At 45.6% G+C, this 23,654-nt stretch overlaps 1 protein-coding gene across 1 annotated transcript; it reads right to left on the bottom strand.

Annotated features, from left to right (window-relative positions):
* Positions 1-15,730: 15,730 nt before the first annotated feature.
* LOC115619220 (cytochrome b-c1 complex subunit Rieske, mitochondrial-like) lies at positions 15,731-18,450 on the bottom strand. The gene is made up of 2 exons (XM_030511277.1): positions 18,240-18,450; positions 15,731-16,415 (listed from the first exon to the last, which is right to left on the bottom strand). The coding sequence occupies exons 1-2, from the start codon at positions 18,448-18,450 to the stop codon at positions 15,805-15,807; spliced, it is 822 nt and encodes a 273-aa protein (XP_030367137.1). The 3' UTR covers positions 15,731-15,804.
* Positions 18,451-23,654: the final 5,204 nt, after the last annotated feature.

Consider the following 23,654-nt stretch of genomic DNA (forward strand, 5'->3'; position numbering starts at 1 on the left):
ATTAGGAAAAAAAAAGCATTTTAAAAACTTTAAAGACGCCTTTTTATCTCCTGCCAGTTCTCCACATCTGCAAATGCAAGATTGTTCCCAAATAATCATTTGTTTTCTAGTTATTTTTCTAGTGCAGTTCTTCTTATTTCATGGTTTTGAACACCTACTTTTGAATCTATTAGTACAGCTGAATGGGGGGTTAATTTGTGACATGTTTAAGATTTGAACTCTGATGGGTGATGATGATAATGGTGAGGGAGTAGAGAAAATATTGACTTTTCCCTGTGATTACAGTTTCTGAATGAATGTCAAATGACTCTATATTAAATTAATCACAGGGAAGCAATTACTGCCTGACCTGTTTGTATGTTGCTATAAGGTCCTTACTACAGTGCCCTGTGATTTAGAAGATTATAAAGCAATCATTTATTCCTTAAGAATGGAAGGATATACTGTAGCACAGTGAAATTAGGGGGAAGGGTGTTGGTGGTTTATGTAGACAAATGCACACTGAGGAGAAGTAGTGATCAAGTGACCTGTCCTAGTAATGGAATTATTTCTCCTTTTGCTGAACAGATGCAAATGAACTGTCCTCTTGGTGATTCAGTGGCAGGAAAAAAGAGAGACATGGTGAACAGACTTCTTTGCAGAGAATCAGAATGCAAGAACTAAAATAACTAGTACTCTTAATCAAAGATCATACTTTTTGGTTTTATTCAGAAAAATCCCAAGTGATGGTAGGAGTTTTAAGAATTACTCCAAGATTTCATAATATACCCCTGACAAAAAACTCAGGGGCTAAAAAATGCTGGAGGCTGAAGCTTCCTCCCCAGGTTCTAAACCTGTGAGCAATTCTTTCTGGTAAACAGAGAGATGACTGTGGACAGTTTTCCGTGGCAGAGATATTTTACAAGGTTCGAGGTTCATAGGATGAGGCACTGCTTTAAATCCTACAGGCTTAACAGCTGTTTAAACTGATCTAGAAGGGAAGCAAATTTCATGCCCTTATTTTATAGGATTTTGCTTCAAGGTGTTCACCTCTTGAAATAAAGACACCTAGCTTAAAATTAAATATATCAACTAGAATTGTACAGCTGAATGAACTAGAATGTCCTAACTGCCACCATCAGCAGCATGTCCTTTGCATCCATCCAGTCAGAGGCAAACAGAATAAAGCCTCCTTTTGTCCACATCAGGTTTGCCTCTTCTCAGTGGACTAAGACATGATGTGCACATGTCTGTGTCTGGACATAACGAGCAGGGATCACTTAAGCCTTTCCAGACTGTTGCTCCATTTCTTTGTAACTCAATGCCACGTCTGCCTAAATTTATTTTGGTTACTGTATGAATTTATTTTTCTGAAAAAGAATTTTTGTTTGTTTGTTTTTCTGAAGGCTTCACCTTGTTGCTGTTGGATTTCATACTGGAGCTGACCTTGTCGGTTTGAGCTTTGCAAAACCAGTACATGATACAGCTTGTTATTCTGTGTTCACATAAACCCCATGATTAGCAGTCAGAAGCTAAACAGTAATCATTTAGCATCTCTGGAAATGTGAATTAGGCTGGTTTGGATAACTGACTAGCCTGCTCTGTAAGGGCAAAGTTATAAAAATTTTCAGACAGGACTAACATTGTGGCAGTACAAAGTAACTATTAAGTCATCTTGATTTACCAGTGGAAGGTTTTATCTGGTTCAAAGCAATTCTTTTGCCACGTGACTGATTTAAGTTAAATGAAGAAGTATCTTTAAGTTGTTTTCTGCAAATACATAATTTTTGAGCACTGCTGCAGTTGTGTTGTATTTTGTAATCCACTAGATAGGGGCTATTATCCATATGTTGCCTATTTTCCCAGTTTGTATTTAGTACTATTAGGTCTTTTAAATATTTTTTCTGAAGCTTTGTTTTACATTTTCTTACTCAATTTCAATATGCTAGGAGCATAGCACTTGATGCAATTGTAAGGCATTGATTAGTTCTGATACGTGAGATAAGACTGTAAGTATACTGTGTTAGAACATAGTATGTTGTATTGCTACAGAAAGTCCCAGTTATGTCTAGGAAACATTTACTAATGAGCTTTTGCCTGACTTTCTGTCAAAGGTACGCTGGTTATGACTGTGTGTATGGTAGCTGCTCCTTCCTGAAGAACACTCTGTTGAAAGGATGATGATAGCCTCCATTAGCCTCCTTGATAACATTGGTGAGTCTAAATATTTACTTTCAGTTTTAGCTATGCATACTCTGAGCATCAAGGTCATGAGCTCTTTATCACTCATTTTCTTCTGTTCTATGACATAATAGTTGTTCAAGATCACACACAGCCTCTGCCTTTATAACCAGCTCTTCAATTCAGCACAGATAGTAACTGGTAAAATCAAATAAAGGGCTCCCAAGTCCTGTTAAGATTCATCATTTCACCTCCTCTTTGCTGGGCTGCACTGATACCTCTGTCAAAGGGAACATACACCTTATTTTCAGATCTTACTGAGTGAAATGTCAGTTTGAAACTTGCACCTTTAATCCTGTGAGCAATTGCTCACCACCCACCAACCAACACCCAGGCCGACCTGAGCAGCATCTGGGCCTTCCAGGTGACTCCCCCCAGTTTATATACTGGGCATGACATGCTGTGGTAGGGAATACCCCTTTGGCTAGTTTGCATCAGGTGGCCTGTCTCTGCTTCCTCCCGGCTTCCTGTGCCCCTCTTCACTGGAAGGGCATGAGAGACTGAAAAATCCTTGATCGGGGCAAGCATTACTTAGCAACAACTAAAACATCGATATATTATCAGCATTGTTCTCAGACTAAAGTCGAAAGCACTGCACCAGCTACTACAAAGGAGAAAAATTACTACTACTGAACCCAGGACAGTATTCACCCCTTATTCCATACCATTCACGTCATGCTCAGATACCACATTTTCAATATTTTCAATATCCACGTTGGGCGCCACAAAGAACTGTCATGGTTTAAGCCCAGCCGGTAACTAGGAACCACGCAGCCGCTTGCTCACTCCCCACCTTCTTCCTCCTCCCGCTCCCGGAGGGATGGGGAGGAGAATCGGAAGAATGTGACTCCCACGGCTTGAGATAAGAGCAGTCCCGTAGCTAAGGTATAATACAAAACCACTACTACCACCACCAATAATAATACTGATAAGGGAAATAACAAGGGGAGAGGATACAATTGCTCACCACCCGCCGACCGATACCCAGCCCGACCTGAGCAGTGATTCGGGCCCCCCGGATAACCCCTCCCAGTCCACACACTGGCCATGAGGTGCCGTGGCATGGAACACTCCCCTGGCCAGCCTGGGTCAGGTGCCCTGTCTCTGCCCCCCCCCCCCCGGCTTCCCCTCCTCCCTGGCAGAGCACGAGACCGAGAAATTCCTCAGTCGGAGCAAACATTACCCAGCAACAACCAAAACCATCAGTGCCATCAGCACTGTTCCCAGGCTGAAAGTCAAAAGCACAGCACTGCACCAGCCACCAAGAAGGAGAAAAAATGACTGCTGCAGCTGAACCCAGGACAGTATCCACCCCTTATTCCATACCATTCACATCATGCTCAGATCCCACATTTTCAATATACCATTGCTTTTGTTTCATATGTATATACGCACATATATATACACACACACAAAGATATCATTTCTTAGTCCATGGACCATCCCTATAAAGCTTTCTGAGTTCATTCAGTCCATGTCAGGCTCCATTTGTCATAACAGTCTTTCAGGGCAGGAGAGACGGTGTGTAATGTTGGATTGTTGCTGGCTGACGACACCACTGAACTCGTCTGGTCACTGCTGAGCTCGTCTGGTTTCATCAAAGTTCATTCTTTGCTGGGGTGATGATCGGGGAGTAACCTTAAATCTTAAACTAACAATGGTGTGTGTGCCTTTAACATAGAATAGGCCAAACTGTTCTAACTTACTAACACGTAGAGAGAAAGGAACATTCGGCTGATGGGGGAAGGAACATCATGGGACTAATAACAACTAAGAAGACAATAAATAAGACCAAGGATGTCAGCCTTCAAGATAACAGCGATGCCCAGCATGGAGAGACTGGAACAGAAGAGAAGCAAGGACATACCACTGCTAACTCAGCAACAGGACCTTGTGAGCATGCGCAAGCACTGAGGTCATTCAGGCAACGCAGTGAGGAAGACTATTGATGACCACGAAAGACCCCCCACTCAGCAAGAAAGCGCATGAGTAATTAGGATGCAAATATTATAATCAGTTCCTGGAAAAGCTATGAATATGCACGAGTATGCTAAATATATAGCAGCTGCTGGCAAGTATCGAGCGCGCTCACACTTGCAATAAGATTTGCATGTGCACCCACCGCTGCAATAAAGAATGCTGCTTTCTAAAGCTCCAGATTGAGTCATAGAGAGTTTCTCCAACCGATTTTTACAGTAACAGAAGGGAATTGAGGGTCAGTCGATGGTGAAGTGAGGACAGTCCTGGGAGACTCCTGCTGCTGCTGCCGGCTTTTCCCATGATTTTATTCTCCACTGATGGACATGACAGCACATATCTTCTTTTCAAAGCCCAGAGTGGCGGAGATGGACATTTAGCTGATGGGCTAAAGAAGTGTTATGCAGCAGGCAACAGCATATAATTGAGTTCACCGGCTGATTTCCCCCAAAATCAAATCCCCTTGAGGTACACATCGGACTTGCCCATCTTCCCGCATTACCCACCAAGTATATCCAGGTCCCTGAGCAAAAGTAACCCCACGAGTGGGTTTGCCTTTACCTGAAGCAGGAATAACCCAGACTGTCTTCCCCAACAAATTCTTTATGTGCACCACAGGAACTTTATCCCCCTCTACAGTAAGTAAAAGTTCTGATTGGGCTGGGCCAGCCCTGTTGGCAGAACCCCTAATGTTGACCAAACAGGTGGCTTTTGGTAAATGTGCATCCCAATGTTTGAAAGTCCCACCACCCATTGCTCTCAGGGTAGTTTTTAACAGCCCATTGTACCGTTCAATTATCCCAGAGGCTGGTGCATGGTAGGGGATGTGGTATACCCACTCAATGCCATGCTCTTTGGCCCAAGTGTCTATAAGATTGTTCTGGAAATGGGTACCACTGTCTGACTCAATTCTCTCTGGGGTGTCGTGTCACCATAAGACTTGTTTCACAAGGCCCAGGATAGTGTTCCGGGCAGTGGCGTGAGGCACAGCATATGTTTCCAGCCATCTGGTCATTGCTTCCACCATAGTAATCACATGGCGCTTGCCTTGGCGGGTTGGTGGGAGTGTGATATAGTCAATCTGCCAGGCCTCCCCATGCTTGTACTTCAGCCATAGTCCTCCATACCAGAGAGGCTTTAACCGTTTGGCTTGCTTAATTGCAGCACATGTTTCACATTCGTGAATGTCCTAGGTTCAGCTATAGCAGTCATTTTTCTCCTCCTTAGTAGCTGGTGCAGTGCTGTGTTTTTTAACTTTCAGCCTGGGAACAACGCTGATAACACTGATGTTTTTAGTTGTTGCTAAGTAATGTTTTTTCCGACCAAGGACTTTCTCAGTCTCATGCTTTGCCAGGGAGGAGGGGAAGCCGGGAGGAAGCAGAGACAGGACACCTGACCCAAACTGGCCAAAGGTGTATTCCATAGCATGGCACGTCATGCCCAGTATACAAAGCGGCTGGAGTTGTCCGGAAGGCTGGATCACTGCTCAGGTCTGGCTGGGTATTGGTCAGTGGGTGGTGAGCAAATGTATCCTCTCCCCTTGTTTTTTCATTTCACTAATCATTATTATCATTGGTGGTAGCAGTAGTGGTTTTGTATTATACCTCAGTTAATGCACTGCTCTTATCTCAACCCGTGGGAGTCACATTCTTCTGATTCTCCTCCCCATCCCTCTGGGAGCGGGGGGAGGAAGAAGGGGGGGAGTGAGCGAGCGGCTGTGTGGTTCCGAGTTACCGGCTGGGCTCAAACCACGACAATTCTTTGTGGCGCCCAACGTGGGGCGCAAAGGGTTGAGATAACGACGGATCTGACCAGAGTGTGTCTAATCATATTTGTGATAAGCATTCATTGTTACTACTCATGGCAATGTTGATTTATTGGCTCTCAGAGTTGTTGCGCTTGATCTCAGAGTTTCAGCATCTCGTACCTTACTTACAGCCACTATTTGCTGGTTTAGTGTTTATCGGCTGGGGGGCCTGGGCTAAGGTTCTTGTTTCACTGTATTCATGGTAATGACTTGTAATACAATAGACTCATTGATCATGAAACTGGTATGGTTTGTGCTTCCAGCGTGGCCATCACCTCTATACTTTGGGAGGTATATAATGAAAATTTAAGCAATTGCATATCTTATTATTTCTCCTCGAGGGGTCAACCTATGAAGGAGGCATTCTCTTTCACTCCCCGTTCCCCCACCAGACTATTTGCAACAGCAGGTGAGAGTTCTGAAGGTTTTGGATGGCCTTTGAATACCCTTGAGACCTGCCTGCTGATTGTGCTGGGGATCAGCATGTTGGCACACATACGGAGTGTGTTTTACCCACGGCCATCCCACCCTGGGAACACCCTATTTTGTCTGATCTCAAAAGTTAAGCAGTATCGGGTTCAAATCTGGTCTAGGGTTAGGCAATGATATAGGAGGACCACCAAGAGATTTTCCCTGAGGCTGGACAGTCATGAGTGGCAGGGTGTGTAGGACAGTATGGGCAAGTATCTAGGCCAGTGGGCCCCTCCAGTGCTTTGGAACTTCACCACTGAACAAGTGCAACATCCGGAAAAACTAGTAAAACACTTAAACGAGGTGTGCTGTCGTCCTGGTTATACCAGAGAGGGACAAATCATGGCAACGTGCTGGGGCTTGGCCTACGCCTACAGAGCCCTGCTCAACACTATCCAGCACCTTCAAAGGGAAAAAAATGTCTCTGGATCTGATGGCAAAGCAACAGACAACGCAGCTACTCAAACCTTGACCACAACAGAAAACACAACTACTCCAACTTCAAATACAGCAGCTCACCAACCCCAGAGACAAGCGCAGCATCTACTCAAACCCCGACAGCAACAGACAATGCGGCTACTCCAAGCACCGCAGCTACACCAACCCCAGTGACAAGCACAGCAGCTACTCACACCCCGGAAACAGACATTGCAGCCACTCCAATCCTAGTGGCAGACACTGCAGCCACTCCAATCACAGTGACAAACACTGCAGCTAAACCAAATGGCCAGTTTGTGACAATATCTGTTGGCTCTGTAAGGAAAAGCAAACGAGAGGCACAAAGAGCAACCCGCGAAGCGAAGAAAGATGAAGACCCAATGCCATTTCTACATGCAACAGCATCTGAGCAAGAGTTACTACTACGTGGGTCAGAGGAAGAGGAAGAAGAAGAAGAGGTCACTTCTCGACCCCGGACCTCAACCGAGCTGTGGAATATGCGAAAAGATTTCACCCGTCTTCCAGGGGAGCACATTGTCACCTGGTTGCTCCGATGCTGGGACAATGGGGCTGATGGTCACGAACTAGAAGGTAGGGAAGCCAAGCAGCTGGGATCACTTGCTAAGGAAGGAGGAATTGACAAAGCGATTGCAAGAGAGAAGCGAGCCCTCAGTCTTTGCAGGCGGCTCCTGGCAGCTGTGAAGGAAAGGTTTCCCTACAAAGATGATATTAGGAGTCGCTCAGCCAACTGGACCACGATAGAGAAAGGCATCCAGTCCCTGAGGGAATCAGCCATTCTAGAGGAGATCTATCGTAGGCCGGATGCCGGGAACACATCCGTAGATCCAGATGAAGTCGAATGTACACGACCCATGTGGAGAAAACTTACATGGAGTGCACCATCATCATATGCCCACTCATTGGCATCAATGACCTGGAATGACGGAATATCACCAACAGCAGATTACCTGATCCGTCAACTCCGAGAGTTCGAAGACAATCTCACCCCTTCCATCATTTCAGCTGTGGAAAAACTGTCCCAGGAGTTCAAACAATTGAGAGATGACTTATCCGATCTATCCAGCTCCCCACGTGTACCAACCTACGTCTCAACTATTAACGGAAGGCGCCCTACTGCTCGAGAAAGAAAATATAGGAGGTACACGCCGCAGGCCACCCTATGGTTTTACCTGCGGGATCATGGAGAAGACATGAGAAAGTGGGATGGAAAACCTACCTTAGTTCTGGAGGAACGGGTGTGTGAACTGAAGAGGAGAACAATGGTCAAGGATGATCCTTCCAGGAAAGCTGCTGCTCCAGTCTCTGGTGAGCAGTTTCCCAGGTGGAGTGAAAGAGCTGATTTTACTCCAGCTCCTGTGATAAGGAATACTAATCCCTTTCTACAAGACATAAGTGGAGAATTTTATGAACACTATTAGAGGGGCCCTGCCTCCAGCCAGGTGGAGGAGAGGGATAATCGGGTTTACTGGACTGTGTGGATCAGATGGCCTGGCACATCAGTCCCACAGAAGTATAAGGCTCTAGTAGATACCGGTGCACAGTGTACCCTGGTGCCATCAAGGAATCAGGAGGTGAAACCCATTTATGTTTCTGGAGTGACAGGAGGATCCCAAGAGTTAACTGTACTGGAAGCTGAAATCAGCCTGACTGGGAGGAAGGGGCAAAAGCACCAGAGGCTCCATGCATCCTTGGCCTTGACTATCTCAGGAGAGAGTACTTCAAAGACCCAAAAGGGTATAGATGGGCTTTTGATATCGCTGCCTTGGAGACAGAGGAAATTAAGCAGCTGTCCACCTTGCCCGATCTCTCAGAGGATCCTTCTGTTGAAGGCCGATTTTGCCTTAAAAAGGAGTAAGGTCAAGGGAGCTGCACAGGAGATTCAATTTTTGGGAATAAAATGGCAAGATGGATGCCGCCAGATCCCCACAGATGTGATCAACAAGATAACAGCAATGTCTCCACCAACTAACAAGAAAGAAACACAAGCTTTCGTGGGTGTTGTGGGGTTCTGGAGAATGTACATCCCAAATTACAGTCTGATTGTAAGCCCTCTCCATCACGTGACCCGGAGGAAGAATGATTTCAAATGGTGCCCTGAGCAACAACAAGCCTTTGAACAAATTAAACGAGAGGTAGTTCATGCAGTAGCCCTTGGACCAGATCGGGCTGGGCCCAATGTGAAAAATGTGCTCTATACCACAGCTGGGGAGAATGGTCCTACCTGGAGCCTCTGGCAGAAAGCTCCAGGGGAGACTCGAGGTCGACCCCTCAGCTTTTGGAGTCGGGGATATAGAGGATCTGAGGCCGGCTATACTCCCACTGAAAAAGAGATAGTGGCAGCCTATGAAGGGGTTCGAGCTGCTTCAGAAGTGATCGGAACTGAAGCACAGCTCCTCCTGGCACCCCGGTTGCCTGTGCTGGGCTGGATGTTCAAAGGCAGGGTCTCCTCTACACATCATGCAACTGATGCTACATGGAGTAAGAGGGCCGTACTAATTACACAACGAGCTCGAATAGGAAATCCCAGTCGTCCAGGAATTCTAGAAGTCATCATGGACTGGCCAGAGGGCAAAGATTTTGGGATGTCACCGGAAGAGTAAGTGATGCGTGCTGAAGAGGCCCCTCTTCTGCTTTGCCAGGTTCTCTGTTTCCGTTGCTGCAACCACCCCCACAGGGCATTTGCCACCATCCATGAGTGTCGTGCTTTGAGCCCAGCCGGTAACTCAGAACCACACAGCCGCTCGCTCACTCCCCCCCTTCCTCCCCCCACTCCCGGAGGGATGGGGAGGAGAATCGGAAGAATGTAACTCCCACGGGTTGAGATAAGAGCAGTCCCTCAACTAAGGTATAATACAAACCACTACTGCTATCACCAATGATAATAATGATTAGTGAAATAACAAGGGGAGAGGATACAATTGCTCACCACCCGCCGACCGATACCGAGCCTGACCCGAGCAGTGATCTGGGCCTTCCGGGTAACTCCCCCCAGTTTATACAGTGGGCATGACGTGCTGTGGTATGGAATACCCCTTTGGCTAGTTTGGGTCAGGTGTCCTGTCTCTGCTTCCTCCCGGCTTCCCCTCCTCCCTGGCAAAGCATGAGACTGAGAAAGTCTTTGGTTGGAATAAACATTACTCAGCAACAACTAAAAACATCAGTGTTATCAGCGTTGATCCCAGGCTGAAAGTTAAAAAACACAGCACTGCACCAGCTACTAAGAAGGAGAAAAATGACTGCTATAGCTGAACCCAGGACAATGAGTCAGTAGAGAGAGAAAGTACTGGCCATTTTTGTCATTCAGCTATGTCCAAGGCCAACTGGATGGCTTTCATCTCTGCAAACTGACTCGATTCACTCTCTCCTTCAGCAGTTTCTGCAACTTGTTGCAGGGGATTCCACACAGCTGCCTTCCATCTCCAATGCTTTCCCACAATATGGCAGGATCCATCAGTAAACAAGGCATATTGCTTTTCACTCTCTGGCAGTTCATTATGTGGTATTCCATACCATGTGTCCTGGTTTAAGCCTGGCCGGTAACTCAGAAGCACGCAGCCGCTCGCTCACTCCCCCCCTTCCTCCTCCCCCCGTTCCCGGAGGGATGGGGAGGAGAATCGGAAGAATGTAACTCCCACGGTTTGAGATAAGAGCAGTCCAGTAATTACGGTATTACACAAAACCACTAGCACAACTACTAATATTAATAATGATAAGGGAAATAACAAGGGGAGAGGATACAATTGCTCACCACCTGCTGACCAATACCCAGCCCTACCCGAGCAGTGATCTGGCCTTCCGGGAAACTCCCCCTGGTTGATACACTGGGCATGACGTGCTGTGGTATGGAATACACCTTTGGCTAGTTTGGGTCAGGTGTCCTGTCTCTGCTTCCTCCCGGCTTCCTCTCCTCTCTGGCAGAGCATGAGACTGCGAAAGTCCTTGTTCAGACTAAACATTACTCAGCAACAACTAAAATCATCGGTGTGTTATCAGCACTGTTCCCAGGCTGAAAGTCAAAAACACAGCACTGCACCAGCTACTAAGAAGGAGAAAAAAATGACTGCTATAGCTGAACCCAGGACAGTATCCACCCCTTATTCCATACCATTCACGTCATGCTCAGATCCCACATTTTTCAATATACCATCGCTTTTGTCTCATATGTAAATATACACCCACACACAAAGAGAGAGATATCATTCCTTAGTCCATGGACCAATCCCTATAAAGTTACTGAATTCATCCAGTCCATGACGTCAGGCTCCATGTCTTGTAACAGTTTTTCAGGGCAGGAGGGACGGTGTGTGGTGTTGGGCTGTTGCCTGCTGATTACACCGCCAAACTTGTCTGGTCACTGCTGAGCTCGTCTGGTTTCGTCAAAATTCATTCTTTGTTGGGGTGATGATGGGAGGGAAGTCAGGGTCAGTCGATGGTGACATGAGGACAATTCTGCTGCTGCTCCAGGCTTTCCCATGACTTTATTCTCTGCTGAGAATCCTCTACAGAGGATCCGAGGCCAGCTACACTCCCACTGTAAAAGAGATACTGGCAGCCTATGAAGGGGTTCGAGCTGCTTCAAAAGTGATTGGAACTGAAGCTCAGCTCCTCCTGGCACCCCGGTTGCCTGTGCTGGGCTGGATGTCCAAAGGCAGGGTCTCCTCTACACATCATGCAACTGATGCTACATGGAGTAAGTGGGCCGCACTAATAACACAACGAGCTCGAATAGGAAATCCCAGTCATCCAGGAATTCTAGAAGTCATCATGGACTGGCCAGAGGGCAAAGATTTTGGGATGTCACCAGAAGAGGAGGTGATGCGTGCTGAAGAGGCCCCACCATATAATGAACTGTCAGAGAGTGAAAAGCAATATGCCTTGTTTACTGATGCATCCTGCTGTATTGTGGGAAAGCATCAGAGATAGAAGGCAGCTGTGTGGAGTCCCCTATGACAAGTTGCAGAAAGTGCTGAAGGAGAGGGTGAATAGAGTCAGTTCGCGGAGGTGAAAGCCGTCCAGCTGGCCTTGGTGATTGATGAGCAAGAAAAATGGCCAATACTTTATCTCTTTACTGACTCATGGATGGTGGTAAATGCCCTGTGGGAGTGGTTGCAACAATGGAAGTGCAGAACCTGGTAGTGAAGGTACGTTACTTAGATGCTCATGTACCCAAGAGTCCGGCCACTGAGGAACATCCGAACAACCAAGAGGTGGATCAAGCTGCTAAGATTGAACTGGCTCAGATGGCCTTAGATTGGCAACATAAGAGTGAATTCTTTTTAGGCCGGTGGGCCCATGACACCTCAGGCCATCAAGGCAGTGATGCAACGTATAGATGGGCATGTGATCGAGGGGCGGACTTAACAATGGACACTATTGCCCAGGTTATTCACGAATGTGAAACATGTGCTGCAATTAAGCAAGCCAAACGGTTAAAGCCTCTCTGGTATGGAGGACGATGGCTGAAGTACAAGTATGGGGAGGCCTGGCAGATTGACTATATTACACTCCCACCGACCCGCCAAGGCAAGCGCTATGTGCTTACCATGGTGGAAGCAAGCACCAGATGGCTGGAAACATATGCTCTGCCCAATGCCACTGCCTGGAACACTATCCTGGGCCTTGAGAAACAAGTCTTGTGGTGACATGGCACCCCAGAGAGAACTGAGTCAGACAATGGGACTCATTTCTGGAACAACCTTATAGACACTTGGGCCAAAGAGCATGGCATTGAGTGGGTATATCATATCCGCTACCATGCACCAGCCTCTGGGATAATCGAACGGTACAATGGGATGTTAAAAACTACCCTGAGAGCAATGGGTGGTGGGACTTTCAAACATTGGGATACACATTTACCAAAAGCCACCTGGTTGGTCAACACGAGGGGATCTGCCAACAGGGCTGGCCCAGCCCAATCAGAACTTTTACTTACTGTAGAGGGGGATAAAGTTCCTGTGGTGCACATAAAGAATTTGTTGGGGAAGACAGTCTGGGTTATTCCTGCTTCAGGTAAAGGCAGACCCACTCGTGGGGTTGCTTTCGCTCAGGGACCTGGATATACTTGGTGGGTAATGTGGGAAGACGGGGAAGTCTGACGTGTACCTCAAGGGGATTTCATTCTGGGGGAAAACAGCCAATGAACTCAATTGTACGCTGTTCCCTGCTCTATAACACTTTTATAGCCCACCAGCTAGATATCTTCAGGTCACCAGCAACTGACCCTGACTTCCCTCCGAACATCAACCCCAACAAAGAATGAATTTTGAGGAAACCAGACGAGCTCAGCAGTGACCAGACTAGTTTGGCGGTGTCATCAGCAGGCAACAACCCAACACTACACACCGTCCCTCCTGCCCTGAAAGACTGTTACAAGAGATGGAGCCTGACATCATGGACTGGATGAATTCAGCAACTTTACAGGGATTGGTCCATGGACTAAGGAATGATATCTCTCTCTTTGTGTGTGGGTGTATATTTAAATATGAGACAAAAGAGATGGTATATTGAAAAATGTGGGATCTGAGCATGACGTGAATGGTATGGAATAAGGGGTGGATACTGTCCTGGGTTCAGCTATAGCAGTCATTTTTTTCTCCTTCTTAGTAGCTGGTGCAGTGCTGTGTTTTTGACTTTCAGCCTGGGAACAGTGCTGATAACACACCGATGATTTTAGTTGTTGCTGAGTAATGTTTACTCCGACCAAGGACTTTCGCAGTCTCATGCTCTGCCAGAGAGGAAGCCGGGAGGAAGCAGAGACAGGACACCTGACCCAAACTAGCCAAAGGTGTATTCCATACCACAGCACGTCATGCCCAGTGTATAAACCAGGGGGAGTTACCCGGAAGGCCAGATCACTGCTCGGGTCGGGCTAGGTGTTGGTCAGCGGGTGGTGAGCAATTGTATCCTCTCCCCTTGTTATTTCCCTTATCATTATTAATATTAGTGGTAGCAGTAGTGGTTTTGTATTATACCTTTGTTGTGGGACTGCTCTTATCTCAACCCGTGGGAGTTACATTCTTCCGATTCTCCTCCCCATCCCTCCGGGAGCAGGGGGAGGAAGAAGGGGGAGGAGTGAGTGAGTGGCTGTGTGGTTCCAACTTACCAGCTTGGCTTAAACCACGACAGAATTATAAGCTGCTTCTGAACAATGTATACGAATTTTCTTTCTAGAGAGGTTTTTATTTACTTTTTCCTTCACTTCGTTTGAAAACAAACCAACAAAAACACATTGCAAGGAACAGGATTACATCTCATAGGATTCTATATTGAAACTTATTCCAGACTGTTAGAAGGTCATAGCAAGAACCTTTTTAGATGTTCCTTCCCATAATGCAGTAAAAACAACACAAAGTACAAATAATGAAAACAGGAAGCAATGGCTTTGTAGTTGACTGTCTGTCTTGGATCAGCCACCCTTCGGGAGGGCTCCATAAACATACTCTGGTCTGCTGTAGTGTCTCTGACTAGTCACACCAGTCCACACACACAAATAAACACACATTACCATAAGCCAGAAACATGCACTCATGTTGTGTGAAAGGGTAAAATAATTTGGCAGAAAATAAACCCCCTTGCTTTCCAGCTGGTCCTCAGATATTAGAGGGGCTGGGTGCGGCTAGGCTTAGATTCTGAGTGATGCCCCATTTGCCACTATCAGTCCGGTCGCATTCAATATATTGAATAATCACAATTCCGGATGCACTAATAGTGCACTGCACCTTCAGTCTAATCGTGCTCACGAACTAGCACGGCCACACTGAGGGAGCTGGTCGCGTTCAGTGAGAGATTTACCATTAGCTACTTAAACGGTGCAGTTTATTAAAGCAACAGATACAGGTTCTTGTGGATTGCTGGTGATAAATACACTGTCTGGAAAAGCACGTGCAAATAATAAGGTATACAACCGCATGACAAAGTTATGAATAATACAGCCTGGCTTTAAAGTATAAAAGTAAAAAGTAACTCTATATAGAGATTCCTAATTTTCCCGGGGAGGCACTGGATACAGTGCAAGTCTTACCCAAAGGCATCCCTATGGGGGGGAAGAAAGGTCCAGCCCGTTGACTGGTCCCAGGAGTCGAGAGTAGTCAGCTGATGGGGTCTTCCTCGGCTCGTCCACGATGATGTCTTCCCTAATGCCCCCCACTTTTTGGGTCATTTTATACTATTTTTCACTTTCAAGGTGGAGCTTGAGTGACTCTAGTCATACATACCTTTATTGTTATTGGTGTAAATTTTCCTCGCTTCGCTTTTAAAGGTATATGCCACAAAAAATTCAAAGAGCATGCTCAAAGAGGGGTGGTCTCACTTTGGAGGCGGGTAGCATTGGAGGTGGAGGTGTGTTTTCGTATTAAAATGCATTATAATGAAGCAAAGTTCACACAAAAGACAGCATTTTGTCAAAAGATGACAGACCGTTGGCTCAGGGCAGCAAGTATGCAGCTTATCAGTTTTAAGTACCACCTAGTTCCCATCTCTGCTGGTGTTGGGACAGAGTTTGGCCGCAGAATCTCCACTCTGCTCCATCCTCCATCAAGCAATGTTGCCATGGGAACCGCTGTGGAATGAATTCCTGGCATACCACGTGCAGCTGCATCTTACCCCGAAAATCCGTTTTTCCTTTATGTGTGAGCAATGCTACATTTTTAAATATAAGTTTAATTTCTAAATCATATTCAGTAATTATCCCACAGCTCACTACAGGTTTTTATTTAAAATTGTACACAGAAGTACTCAAACATCATCTGGTCAAGAATCTAGACAGCTAGTACAGGTTTAGGGTCATCTGGTTTTACAGAATTCCAGAATCTCAGTTAACCCTTCTGAGTGCACATTCATGGGAACATGAAGGTGAGTGAGCACCTTATTACTCAGCCCACAACCACAACGTCCTCACCCAGGAAATGGTAAGTGGGAACATCGAGGTTGTAGGGAGCGGGGCCTTTCCTGATTCTGCCAGAGGCATCATAGTGGGACCCATGGCAAGGGCAGTAATACCCGCCAAAATCTCCGGAGTTGGCAATGGGCACACAACCGAGATGGGTGCAGACACCTACAAGTATGACCCATTCTGGCTTCTTAACTCTGTCTAAGTCATGCTGCGGATCCCTCAGGGTAGCCAGATCAACTTGAGCTTCCTGATCAGTCTCTGCCTGGGTTCTGTGACGCACAAAAAGGGGCTTCCCTCTCCACTTGAAAGCCATGTTCTTGCCTTCTGGAATGTCAGATAACTTGATCTCAATCTTTGACAGTGCTAGTACATCAGCAGAGGCACTCAGGCTGGAAATAAACTGGGTGACAATGTTCTTAGCAGTATAGGCAGTTGCTACACATGTAGTTGCAGTCAGCAGGTAGGAAAACCCTTTCCTAGATTCACTGCTGCTTTGAGAAGACGTGGTGGAATCTAGCACATCTTGACGACGACAGGCAGAGAAGTCGGGTACCATGACATCGTTATGGACACAACGAATGGTGGCAGGTGCTGCAAGAAAAAGAATATGGAATGACAAACCTTTTGGGTAAAAAATATAATGATGTATTTTGAGTTATAGCTTTTAAATTTCATTTTTGGAATGGGTAGAAGTTATTCCAATGTCTGGGTATGATTCTGCTAATGAAGTTGTAGGAAAATGGTTTCCAGAAGGTATTTTTGGTGGGTGAACAAGTGATTTGTGAAACTGTTTTACCTATTTGAAAATTACACAGAGCCTGATAAGGACACAGACAAATCCGGGAGAAGTTCTGAGTTTAAAAGGAACCATTTTTTCAGAGGATTTCAAGGCAAAACTCCTGCAGGATACCATGTCCAGCCAAGACAAAAACAGACCTGTTTTCCGTTTAGATGTTTCTCTGGAAAAAACTGGTATGAAGAAATTTACTTTATGAAGTTTATACATCTGTAGCTTAACACATTGGTGCTTTCCTTTAACTTCAGTAACTTCTATGCCATAAATCAAAGCGCAAAGCTAAGCATTTTAAGATCGAAAATACAGTATCGGGCATCTCCCTTTATATTAAACTGTGTCAAAACTAACTGCCCCAGTAAACAGTTTGTAAACCTGCAGACCGCTATTTGCCAGGCTCACTTCATACAAGGGTTTAGGGATAAAGCTAATAACTATCCAACTCACAAGGTTTTAAAGTGTCAAAGCCGGGTGCTAAACTAAAACGGTGTGAGGGCTAAACCATACAGCCTTCCCTTAGTTTCTGCAGTAAGTGAGCTGCTTCCCACAAGGAAAATCTGTGAGCCAAAGATGGAACGTGTTACCTGCCAATGTGCAACCTCTGTTGTTTGAAAATAATTATTTTTTATTGTTTTCTAGCAGTTGGAACAAAGCTATAAGAGGTTAATAAAAACCATTCCCTCAAAGTACTTAAAATAACTCTCAAGGATTTATATGCAATGGAGAAAATATTTACATTTATTTACAAGTAACTCAGCATAGAGAAGGTATTTGCTGTAGGATTCCAACTGCAGAGAAATTAAATTGAAATTCAAAATCCTGAGAGTAAACCATACTAACTTATTTCAGTATCAAGACTTAAAATGTTTCACACTTAGTAATAAGTAAAATATTATTAACTTCTAAAAGTTCCTTATGTTCAGTGAAAAGCATGCTTGGTGTTAATAAAAACTAAGAATAAGACTAAATGTGAGCTACGTTAGTGATGGATTTGCAGAATTTTCCCCCTTGCAGGCAGGGCCAGGTGAGGTGCATGCAGTGGCAATCACTGCAGATCATGTTCCACCCCTGTGCCCACACCAAGTGAACCGCTGCTGCAAGGACTCAGCACTTTCACCTGGCTGGTGCTCCTCTGACCACTGCCCCAATGGGGGGGAAGACGAGTTCCAACAAAGGGTGATAGTTTGCCATAGCAAATGCACTGCCCGAGCTACTCTGCGCCACAGCACAGCCTCGTGTGTTCTCGCTGGACATCTCTGCTCGGGTGCCCCAGTCAAACTGAACGAACAGAACGTTCCTGCATATTTCCAATCGCACGATAAACACCCACCCGAGAGCCGCTGCACAGAAGGAAGCTGCAGTGCCCGGAACGCCCCCCGCCGTGAGCGCGTTACCGCAGCGATGACAGCTCCGATCAAAGGCTGACCCGCCACGACCTCTGAACTAACTCACGGCTCCGCTCCCTGCCTGGGTCCGCACCGCAGCCGCTTCCCCTGCCGGGCGCAGGCCGATCGCTGCCCGCGGTCGTGCGGTGCCGCCGAAGCCCCCGGCCCACGCCGGGCTGCGGCTGGGCCCGGCTCCCTCCCGCCCCGAGCGGTTCTCCCCTGGCTCCAGACCCGCACCATTGAGGTTGGCGCCGGCGACGAGCTCCCCCCGGGCAGACCGGCTGCTCAGGGACTCCCGGCAGAGCAGCGGCCGCTTCAGGTCCAGCGGCACCTTCTTGGCCCGACGCGCCATGGTCGGCGCCAGCGGCTTTCTTGGGCCGGGTACGGCGTGCGCCACGGCGGCCAGGAACGGCGCGAAGGACTCAGCGCGGGCGGCTACAGACAACATAGCGGCGGCTGCAGGGCTAGTCACCGCTGCGACCTTCCGCCAGCGTCACACTGCGCGCAAGCGCTGACATCATGCCGTCGGTGACAGCATCACACGTCACGGCGCAGGGGCGGAGTTATTGCTCGTGCGCGCGGTTCTCGTGATGCGGCCGGGTCGCCTTAGGGTAGGGTTGAGTCTGTTCTGTACGTAGCGTTTGGAGCGTAGAAGAAGGGTCGGTCGGTCGGTCGGTCGGTCGGTCGGTCGGTCGGTCGGTCACCTTTACAAGGGTAAGGAAGACAGCAGTGGGGACAGGGAATAGTAACGGCACCAGGCAGAAACATCTTGCCCGCTACTACATGTGTGTACGTGTGCATGTATGCGCACATGTGTGTGCACCGCTGTGGAACCTGGCGTGGGGGCAGGGTCCAGGTCCGAAGGGCAACGTGGAAACAGTGACAAGGGAAGCGACTTGTCCCGGTGTCTCGATCGCCATCAGCCTCCCCTGGGCTGTCCCCTGGCGCTGCGTGGCCGGGTCTTGGCTTCAGCCAGCATGAAGCAGGTAGCGGCAAACCAAGAGCTTGTGTCATGCTGGACCTGTTGGCAGTGATGACCTGCACTGTGACGAGGTGGTGCAGTGGAAGTGTCCATATGTCATAACGTGGTGCAAGAAGTAGCAGATGAAATCTGCTGAGGGAAATGTAGGAAGTGTTTTCTACTTAGGGAAAAATCAGAATATAATATGAAAAGAATGTCAAAACTTTAAAAGTTAGGGTGAAATTTGGTAGTAAGACCAAGCCATTAGGCCTTAGTTGACATAACTTTGCTATTTAGCATGAGTATGACTCAGCACTTAAAACACGACCGTGCACGCTTAATAGAAGCCGCCCGTCTGCAAGTAAGGATCTGCCCTTCTGGTAGGGCATGATATACAATATATTTGAGCTTGGGCACGTAGACAGCCTTGCATCTGCTTCTGTAAGTTGCTTCTAAGTGGGGACATCCCTAATGGCAAGATATGATAACAATTTGAAAGAAGAACTAAGCACATAGCTCACAGGTATTAGCAGCTGATCAATAATATTAAGCTAAAAGGTAAACAGCTGTAAGAATCCTGATTAATACTAACCCATAGACTGTTGTTGTAGCCCTAACCCAAGTGCACAGTAGGATAAGAGAACTACAGTTGTGTAACTTATCAAATTGTATGTATGGATGCTTTAGATAAAATTATATCAAGATGGAAAAGTAAGGTATAAAAAAACCCCTAAGATTTACTGTTCTTCGGACACGTGTATGGAGGTTTGAACCCCCACGTGCTCCTGGCGCCAATAAAGGTTTGTGCTTTACTTTACAGTGCGTACTGTGGAGTGATTCCTTTGAATCAGTAGTACAAAATACAAGGTCATTTAGAGATTCATACCAAATGTTTTTACCAATAATTACAGACCTGTCATAAGGAGTGACAGGAGAACCAGAAGATCTATACATGTGGTGGGTGAACAAAGCGTAACAGTGCGATGTGTCTGCTCCACAGCTCAGTGGGATGAATGACATGTCCAGTTTTCAGGAGATCCAGGAAATAAATAGTAGTTTTATTATATGAAGCCACCACATGCCCATGCAAGCAGAAGGTACCTCCTGTGTCACTGAATGTGCAAATACTGCTGTCAGGTTGCCAAGCTCAGCTCTCAACACTTGGCGAGCGGGTTGGATCAGGTGGTGATCTCAGCTGTCACAGGTTTCTGTGGAACACTTGTCAGTTAAACAGCTAACCTGAGCTGAACGGTGCATCGAGAGCAAGCACACTGATCTCAGTTACTGAAACACCCCTTTATGAATCTAGCAGAGGATGTTATTGGGAATAGAAATGTAGATTATGACCAAAAGCTCATTCAGAGGAGATGGAAAATTGCAGAAGGGTTTTTGCTTCTCACCAGCCAGGGTTATAAATTAGTTGAATGCCGTTGGTGTGGGGTTATCTGTGAAGAGAGGTGAAGGGTGAAGCTTGCAGTATTTATGTAAATGCATGGATATAATTTTATCCAGTGTTATTGGAGCCTGCATAATTGTCAGTGGTAACTATGTGTGTCTTGCTGAGATATGAATTATTAGCATTAAATACTAATTGTACCGGCTAGAGCAAGGAGGCCTGGCACTGGCTTTCTGTTCATGGTAGTTCTCTTTTCTGTGTGTACCTATATCCTGTTTGTATACTGAGAATTTCCTGCAGGAAGCTCAGTGGCAGTGTGTTAGCTATAGTATTCTGTTCAAATGTACTTTCCCAAATACCTGATAAAAAGAAGTAGCGTTATTAGAGTTAGAAGGTAGTTTTATGCTCTACATAAAACGTTGGGATCACAGGATCACATTTTCAAGGAAGTTTGTGGTTGGCTTATTTTCAACACACCGGCTACAAATCGGTTTATGGATGGTTGTGAGCTGTCCCCTGTGATCCACGTAATAAATACAGAGGATTGAGAAGCAGTGGGGTTTTCCCAGTGTTTTTACATGTGCTTTTTTCATATCTGTTAAATTAAAATGTAGGAAATAACAAAGGGGATATTTACTTGTGTTTGCTGAATTCTGTAGATGATACGATTTATTCTGCTGGATTTAGGATCCTGTACTTCTATCAATATATTAATTGATGCCCGTGGCAGGGGGGTTGGAACTAGATGATCTTAAAGTCCTTTCCAACCCAAACCATTCTATGACTCTACAATTCTATGACTGACTTTGAGGGGATGGACAGCTGGATTTGGATTAACAGGAACTTAATATTTGGAAGAGCTGGCTGTGGTCTTGTTTTCATGTACATCTCTGTATAACCTTGGAGACTGTTCTTTCTCTTGGTTTCTTTTTAAAATTTTAAGTGTTTTGGTGTGTTGTTGGTTTTTTTGTTTGTTTTGTTAGGGGTTTTTTTGTCTTTAAGTAAAAATAAAGGATGTCAATAGGTCTGAGGACCTCCGTCTCCCTGTACTTAAAAGACTTGAGTCTTTTAGATGCTTCTTGGGTTTTTTATACTTTCAGTTAATGTTGATTAATAATTGATCTCTATCTACCATGACTTCCATTTCCAGGAGAAAAAAGTGATTTGACATACTACTTTTTAAAAAAGCTTAAGTTAATGAACACAGTAAGTGTAGGCAGACTGGTAAGCAGCATCCTGACCTAAAGAAGCAATTAAAAATAAATCACACATCTCCAAGAAGGATAAAAATAATGCTCAGTAAGAGTTGTTTTTGCTGCTTGAAAGTGAGAATAAATTTCTTAAAGCAAAATGAATGTTAGAAGCACTCATTTTTCTGGAAGGAAAAAATAGCCTAAAAATACTTAATGTACAGGAGCAAAGGCTGAACTAGCATAATCCTCTCTTCTACAAAATATGGAAATGGGAAGGAATAGAGTAGGGAAATAGACCTTTAAATATTGAAATTAATTATCTTACAGGACTTGCTGTGAAATGGCACACTGGTGGTATGCCAGCAGGAGAGCATGGTTGTGGAGCATAGAATGGAAATCAGCTGAGTAAGTCATGGAGATAACTTGTCCATGTGAAGTGCCCATCAGATTTACACAGCAGTACCTGGACGGCGATACAGTTCTCCCTGTGCCCTCCAGGACAATGACCTACCTTGATTCTCCTCAGTGTCTGAACTGAGATCCATATTCCCTTCGTACTGTAGCAAGGTGTGACCATGCTGCATGATTTTAGGGCCTGACCCAGCTCTCACTGAAGTCAGCTTCACTTTGATAGTGGGTGAATTGGGCCAGCCGTAGTTACTTATGATCCCTGTCAAAACAAATATCCACTTTGGTGACTGGTGATGTCCTTTCTGTTTGTAAAATAATTTGGTGCTGTCGTGGAGCCCATAAATACCAGATTAGACTGTGATGGGCAAATCATTTTTATTTATTTGTTATTTTTTAGTGCCTGAAAGAATGGGGCCAGCCTCAGAGCCACAACTCGCTTGGATGTGAAGTGGCACCTGAGCTGGGCAGGGAGAAAGGAACAGACTGCTTATTAGAAGCACTTAGGTCAAGGCTGAAATACTGGCACTGTTGAGCTCATTGAGTTATATGTTGACTTCAGTGGAGGCAGAAATTCACTTGAGATTTCCCTGAATAAGGGAAATTCTTTGAACTGCTAATATATGTCCACCCTCTTGTCATCTCTCATTCTTCTCCCTCCTCCTGCATTTCAATATTAGAAATTGTTGGATAATTTATCAGTTCTTTCTGAAGCATGAGAAAACTTGGCAAAGAGTACAAAGTTGGCAGTAACTCATTCCATAACAGTTTCAGATCCATGCTAATAATTTCTTTTGGGTAAAGGTGATGCTTTTTTCAAACTGCTTCTCATAAGGCTATCTCTCCATGTGACTAACAGGACTTCATGGACATGGCAAGCCTCCCAGGAGCCCTCAGGGAAGGGAGCAGCATCTGCGAGTCTGGAGTCATCCAGGGGAATCCAGTGACTCTACAACCACTTGTGTGGTTGTCGATTGCGAGATCACCTCTGAAAGCATCACAGAATCTGAGGTGAATATTCACTTGACCCACCAGGCCCCATCCCTTGCAAAGGAAATCTGACAAGTATCAAGAAACAATATATGACTTAGGGTAATTATTTTAATTTTCCAATTCCACATAGATTTGCTTGATCTGCTGGAGAATTACAGGTTGAGTTTAGTCAAAGACAACTGCCAGTTACATTTTCTCAATATTCATATTGAAGATTTTATTTGAAGTGGTTCACAAAATGCTTTTTACATTTTTTAAATTGCTTCATGAATATGGATCAATCAGCAAAATTTAGCGGTAATGCATTCCTTTTAATAGCAAAGAGCTCACTAATTACCATGCTGATAAACTGAGCTTTTAGCCAACAAAAAAAGCTCCTGCAGGCAGTGGCCTTCCACCTGCTGGGGGTGGGCAATTCTTATTAAAAAATGAGAGGGAATAATTTTTCTTTTTTGTCTGTTTCAAATCCTACAGGGAAAAAAGTGTACTTACTCCCTTTCTATATGTGACATCATCTGAAATCAGTAGATGCTTCCACAGGTCTTTGAAAACCCTGTCACCACCACCATTTAAAAATAGCTTACCCCAACTCTGGTGTTTTTGTGTTCAGAAGGAAGGTCTGCAGGACAGAGGTATTGAGGTCTGCCAGTGAAGAGGCGTTTGCCACTGATCTCATTTTGGCCAGGATGTATTTCCTGATT

Source organism: Strigops habroptila, chromosome W (assembly GCF_004027225.2).
Source record: "Strigops habroptila isolate Jane chromosome W, bStrHab1.2.pri, whole genome shotgun sequence".
NCBI lineage: Eukaryota > Metazoa > Chordata > Aves > Psittaciformes > Psittacidae > Strigops > Strigops habroptila.